Genomic DNA, 7,090 nt, shown 5'->3' with positions numbered 1-7,090 from the left:
CCATATCTACAACGGAGGCTATGTGTGTGATATGATAGCTTTGATTGAAGAAATGGCACTTGTTGCCATGACAGCCATCTGTATGAGCCCTTTGTAATTTGGGAGCATCACAGAAAGCACTCTGTTTGTTTGAAGTCCCTCTGCACTTTGGTGCTTTTTCTTTGTTGATGACACCTCAAATGATGGCCATAATTGAGCTAGATGGAAAGACTGGCATGTTGTGTTTCATATTGTTTCATATGACGGGAGAGACAGCACGTTTCATCAACGCTGTCACTCCACTGTTTCTCTATGTCTAATAGGCCTATATGTGAGGCAGAAAAGACAAGCAGCAACTATAAATTAATGCAGTCCTAAATTCATAACACCTGACCTTTTACAGTCTAAAAATACAGAGACATGGAACAGAGGATACTTAATGGACCTGATAAAGTGTTAAGAATACATTATCACTGGCATCTGAATACAGTGTTGCCTTTGGATACATTTTATGTGCCAGTCCAAGAGGAAGTGCTGAATTCCACCTTTGCTGTGTTGGAACGTTCACAAAATAGCATGTTATTATCCCTAAAATATGTTTGTAATTTGGTGCTGAGGGTGTTTGGGGTGCATGGAGGTGGAAGTAATTTTGCAGCTGTGGAACACATAGAGGAACTATTCCAGTCTTCACACATTATTTCATTATTTTTATGGGTGAAATGTGAGAAAAGGCACACACAACACACAAATAATACTAGCAAAAATAGCCACCATCACAAAATACATAAAACCCTGTGTCACCATAGACTGGTCCAGCAGGACCTGTCTGACCATAGTAGAGCCAGCCAAATTCGAATTTCCTTAATTTACTTCCTCACTGCAAAGTCCTCCTCAGACTGAATCCACATGGGGCCCGATTCCGACCCGAGTTAAGCGTGCATAAATGGAACAGTATTCTGACCTTGAATTTAAGCATGAGAATAGCATGCTATTCACCTGCTATTCGTTTCGGGTGGAGATTGAATAAATGAAGGTGTGGCGGAGGTGTGTCTACAGATACTCTGTATTCTGACCTTGACTTAATTCCCTCATAATTCCACCACCTTTACACGTGAGGAAACCATGAATAAAGTGGGAAAAGCATTTACTTTGTTTTTTCAGATAGAAATAACACCTTTCTGCATGCACTGTAATTTACAACTTGATAAGAGCTATTGATAAGAGCTAGGTAAATGAGCAATCCTTTTGGACAAGGGAATTCTAAATATAAATTACACTTGTTTAGATATATTTTACCTTATAATCGCTGGAGACAAATGTGAAACCAGCCATATCGCAGCAAAGTGAAGCATATCGACATATCAACTTTCCCACAGTAAAGTTTATGAAATGACATATGCAGAATTTAAATTGTATGGCCTTTTAACTTGCAGGGATAGGCACTCTGTATTGTCTTTATTATAGGCTACCTCAACTTTCTCTGTTTCTTATTTATATCATGTTTAATTTGAGCCACTATCAGCGTCGACCATCAGTAGGCCTAATAACAACACATTTTCAACGGCCAATTTACTGTTAGTTCTCTTTAGTTGGAATAGCGTACATTATCATTCCATTTAATTCCATTGTTTCTTTAACCTTAATTTGCTTCCTCTGTAAACGCCGTCACGGCCGTCTGGTTGTTGCTGAGGATCATTAGTAACTGTTGATAATAATAAAATAGACATGTAGGCTAATTAAATCATTATGGAGCCAAGCGCAGACCAAGCCGTAACCCGGCACATAGCACAATACTTGGCTGTGTCATCACACAGTTCCATGGTTAGTGCAGGCAACAGACGAGGGTATAGCCTACTATTGTACACTATTCTCCCTAGTATAATTCTATGTACACTAATCTTCCAACATTACCATGGGAGGTTCATTTTCTGAATGAATCAAACCACCGTAAAGGTTCTCCAAACCAGTTTTTATTCATCATAAATACTTTCCTAACCCTAAATAATCTACAAGATCAGAGTATTTTTTTTATCTACTAATTGGTGCTGAAACGGAGACGAATATGGCTTTCTTTCATTGATCCCTACCTAATATTCTGAACCCGTTTTCTTGATATATTCTATTCAGTCTGTCTACAAAATTCAAATTAAAAGGTACACCATGTTTAAAGGGAGGGCTTAAGATACATGTACTGAAAACCCTATTGAATGAGTGTAAGGTTCTGTATATATTTTCTTAGTTCACCTTGTGTTCTTGAACGTAGCCCTGTTTCTTTGTGTTCTTGAATGTAGCCCTGTCTTTCATTTTTGTTCATTGATTTCACCTTTGTTACTCACCTGGTCTCATTAGCTCCTTATTTAGTTCAGTTCATTCTGTTTGTGCCTTGTGAGGTATTGTTCGTTTTGACTCTACTAAGCCTTCTCCTAGCTCGTTTGTGAGAACCAGTTTTAGCCTTCAGTCCTAGTTTTTAATTCTCCTGCCTGCTTGCCTACCTTTTGTATGACCATTGCCTGCCTGTGACCATGATTCCTGCCTTCTGCAAAGGCGTAATAAACACCTGTCGCGCTCTGCGCGTGAATCTACACCATTTTCTACCTGAGTATTCATTACAATGAGAAATATGTTGACCAGCATGTGGGAGGGTTTTCAGTGGTTGAATGAAAAAACCAACTACTGAGAAGTCCGTAGGAAAGGCGTGCATAAGAAAGGCATCATTTCCTAAATCGGAATTGGGCACATGATGATGGGCAGCACTCAAATAAATCACTTACCAGAGACGTAGCCTATTCTCTGCTATTGTCCCACTACACACCACACCCACCACCTTAATTTAACACCTCTGCAGCTCCAGCTATTTCTATACACTGGTAAGATACACAAGGCATGTCATCCTATGCAACATGTGGTTAAATATATAAAAATTGGCTGGATATTGTTTAACCCATGAATGGTTACCTTCCTTCCAGGCTATAAGACATGCATTTCTGCCAGTCATAATAAATGGTATACTCTCACATCAGTGATATTTGCATACATACAATAACATACATACCATATGTACATCATACATACACACATAGCCTAACCCTGGGAAGCTGGGAGGAGGTCATAATTGCTTATAGGTTGAAGTGAGAGACTGAACTACAATAGTAATGAAAAGACGTTGACAAAATAAACTATAGTGTTTTAACATTGAATAGAATAATAGTTTCGTTTTCCTGAACCACACTGGTCGATGATGATGGGGTGTGGGTTCAAAATGATGGAGTGTCTCATTACTGAGTGAGCGTGAATGTACGATGCGAGGCGAGCGCACTACACTGGTCCAAGGCGCTGTGGCACCTCGGAGCACGTGACACTGAAGCGCACAAAGCGAATCTTTATAAAAAATTATCCCTTTGCTCAGACAGACAGACACATCGCTGTTACTATAAAGGGATGTGAGGCTCATCATGACGAAAATTCGTTCTGCTAAAAATAATTAATAACGACTTGATACACTTTGATAAAAGCTGTTGACATCAATACAATACGATTCCTGAGATTGGGATGGGTGGACACACTTCCTCTTGTCTTTATGCCATAAATTAAATCTGGCATATGGACCAACGCAAATTTTTGTGCAAAGAATATGAAGGTAAGAACTATTTTTTCTTTACTCAAATGGAATGCAAATGTTCCATTAATGCATAATCTATTTCTTTGTTGATTTTGCTGTAACCTTAGTGAGAGTTTATTGAGTATAATTCGAGTATAATTACTTGCCTGCAGCCTTCCTTGTTGTTGGTCTGTTTAATTAATTCATAAATGGGACAAGGGGCATCGTCACATTGTTGTATAGCCTACATCACTACCAGTAAATTGTTTATCTATAAACATTTGCATGACAATGCTTTATCAAATATTCCCATTAGTCTACTTGTTTTTATCAATGGAAAACATATGTAGGTTATTGTAATTTTTTTACGAAATTGGCAGATCTAGTCGTATTCATGATCAAATGGCAGGGATATGTGCCGCTTATCTATGAGTTTTATTTCGTCGTATGGACGGGATACGCATCGTCCAACGAAATGCTTACTTGCAGGTTCCTTCTCGACAATGCAACAACAATAAGAAATAATAAAAGATAAGAATACGAACATAAATTAAATGGCTCAGTAGAATAGAATAAACATTTTAGCATAAGTACAATAGGCTACAGGAAGGCACAATTTATAGTCCCAATATTTACTCTTGTATTGGGGATGTGGGGCAGGGTATAAACTGAGCCGTATAATAAGAGTCTGAGAGAAAAATAGTCATGTAAAAATCTATAGATTGATTCTACAAATCAATGCACTCTTCTCTTGAGAGAATATAACTAACTCCTTTGATGCATCATTCAGTTCATCATTATTTTGAAACGTAATCCTTTATTACCCCTTAGTTAATAGGAAAGATTGACCTACATCGGCTACTTAATGCAATGTTTTTGTCCTGGGGGCAGCACAGAAGGTTAGATATGGGTCTCAATCCTTTGTCATGGACTGTTAATTTTCTCACTATTATCTGAGACACAACTGCTGCAGAGTCAACTGGCTGATACAGGGATGCCAACAATATCACCCAGCAACATTCCCATATCACCCACAGTTAAAATCCCCCACAGTTAAATACATACACATTTGCCTACCCCAACATTTGTCACAATTAAACACAATTAAACAGACTAAATAATAGAAAGTATTAATGATTTCAACATTTTCTTGAACTTTGTTTTCTCTCTAGACACGCATCTAATGCTACATCATTTACCACTCAACTGAGCAGCCATGAAGTCTGCTCTGGATGGTATAGCTGACACCACTTTCCGAACAATGACTACTGGTTTGCAGTATCTTGGCTCCAACGATGTGAGCTATGATGACACGTCCATTGATTCTGGCTTCGCCAAGACTGGATTCCACTTACAGAAGACTCACTCTGCCCCACTTAGTAACTCCTTCCCTGGACAAGTACCTGGGGACAAGGAGCTCATCTATAATGGCAACTCCATTTACCCGACCAACTTCTCTGAAATGCTTGGCAATGGGACCCGATGGGAGGGCGGGGGTTCTATCCAATGCGGGGAGAACATTGTGGACATGGAGTGCTTCATGATTCTGACCCCCAGCCAGCAGTTAGTAGTAGCGGTCATGGCACTCACCCTGGGAACCTTCACAGTGCTGGAGAACCTTATCGTATTGTGTGTGATCCTCCACTCCCACACCCTGCGCTGTCGGCCCTCATACCACTTCATAGGAAGCCTGGCTGTAGCCGACCTTCTGGGCAGTGTCATATTTGTGTACAGTTTCTTGGACTTCCATGTACTGCACCGGAAGGACAGCCCCAATGTGTTTCTATTTAAACTCAGTGGAGTCATCGCCTCTTTCACTGCCTCTGTGGGCAGTCTCTTTCTCACGGCCATAGACCGCTATATCTCCATACACAGGCCGATGGCTTACAAGCAGATCGTCACCAAGAACAAGGCTGTCATTGCCTTCTGCATGATGTGGACTATCTCCATCGTCATTGCGATTCTCCCCCTACTGGGCTGGAACTGTAAACAACTGAACTCGGTGTGCTCAGACATTTTCCCGCTCATCGACGAGAAGTACCTGATGTTCTGGATAGGGATGACCAGTGTACTGCTTCTATTCATCATCTACGCCTACATGTTCATCCTGTGGAAGGCCCACCACCACACTGTGCGCATGATGAGCCGCAGCTCCCAGAAGAGCATCATTGTCTACATGGCAGACGGTACCAAGGTGCAGACCATGCGTCCTGAGCAGGCCCGTATGGACATCCGCCTGGCCAAGACCTTGGTGCTAATCCTGGTGGTCCTCATCATCTGCTGGGGCCCTGTGCTAGCCATCATGGTCTACGACCTCTTCTGGAAGATGAACAACTTCATCAAGACGGTCTTTGCCTTCTGCAGCATGCTCTGCCTGCTCAACTCCACCGTCAACCCCATAATCTATGCACTGAGGAGTAAGGACCTGCGCCGGGGCTTCCTTAACATCTGCCAGACGTGCAGGGGAACTTCTCAACCACTGGACAACAGCGCTGAGTCCGATTGCCATAGCAGGAGCGTCAAAGGCACAGCCACAGCCTACAAATCCTCGGCTAGCTATGCAAACACCACTGTAAAAGAGGCCAAAGTCAACCTGTCGGTCTCCGCAGAGGCGGTCTGAGATACTGTCTGCCATCATGTGACTGTGAAGGTATCGACTGTGAAGAATTAATGTAGAATAGACACTACCCCAACTAACGCTGCCCAGAAAGTTTGCCAAACATGAACTACAAATTAAAGTCTATGAAACTGTAACACAAGATAATGTGGATTATTATACTGAACAATAATATAAACCCAACATGTAAAGTGTTGGCCCCATGTTTCATGAGCTGAAATAAAAAATCCCAGAAATATTCCATACACGAAAAGCTTATTTCTCTCAAATTTTGTGCACAAATTTGTTTATATCCCTGCTAGTGAGCATTTCTCCTTTGCCAAGATAATTCAGCCACCTGACAGGTGTGGCATATCAAGAAGCTGATTAAACAGAAGCTGATTAAACAGCATGATCATTACACAGGTGCACCTTGTGCTGGGCAATAAAAGGCCACTCTAAAATGTGCAGTTTTGTCACACAACTCTATGCCACAAATGTCTCAAGTTTTGAGGGAGCGTGCAATTAGCATGCTGACTACAGGAATGTCCACCAGAGCTGTTGCCAGAAAATGTACTGTTAATTACTCTACCATAAGCCGCCTCCAACGTTGTTTTAGAGAATTTGGCAGTACATCCAACCGGCCTTACAACCGCAGACCATGTGTAACCATGCCAGCCCAGGACCTCCACATCCGGCTTTTTCATTTGCAGGATTATCTGAGTCCAGCCCCCCGGACAGCTGATGAAACTGTGGGTTTGCAAAACTGAAGAATTTCTGAACAAACTGTCGGAAACTGTCTTAGGGAAGCTCATCTGCGTGCTCGTCGTCCTCACCAGGGTCTTGACCTGACTGCAGTTTGGCGTTGTAACCGACTTCTGTGGGCAAATGCTCACCTTCGATGGTCACTGGCACGC

At 41.7% G+C, this 7,090-nt stretch overlaps 1 protein-coding gene across 1 annotated transcript; it reads left to right on the top strand.

The window, feature by feature from the left end:
- The first annotated feature begins 3,394 nt into the window (after nucleotides 1-3,394).
- Nucleotides 3,395-6,421, top strand: LOC121538839 (cannabinoid receptor type 1A-like). The gene is made up of 2 exons (XM_041847010.1): nucleotides 3,395-3,616; nucleotides 4,750-6,421. The coding sequence occupies exon 2, from the start codon at nucleotides 4,794-4,796 to the stop codon at nucleotides 6,195-6,197; it is 1,404 nt and encodes a 467-aa protein (XP_041702944.1). The 5' UTR covers nucleotides 3,395-3,616; nucleotides 4,750-4,793; the 3' UTR covers nucleotides 6,198-6,421.
- Nucleotides 6,422-7,090: the final 669 nt, after the last annotated feature.

The sequence above is a fragment of the Coregonus clupeaformis genome, unplaced genomic scaffold (assembly GCF_020615455.1).
Source record: "Coregonus clupeaformis isolate EN_2021a unplaced genomic scaffold, ASM2061545v1 scaf1128, whole genome shotgun sequence".
NCBI lineage: Eukaryota > Metazoa > Chordata > Actinopteri > Salmoniformes > Salmonidae > Coregonus > Coregonus clupeaformis.
This window is presented reverse-complemented; position numbering and strand designations above follow the sequence as displayed.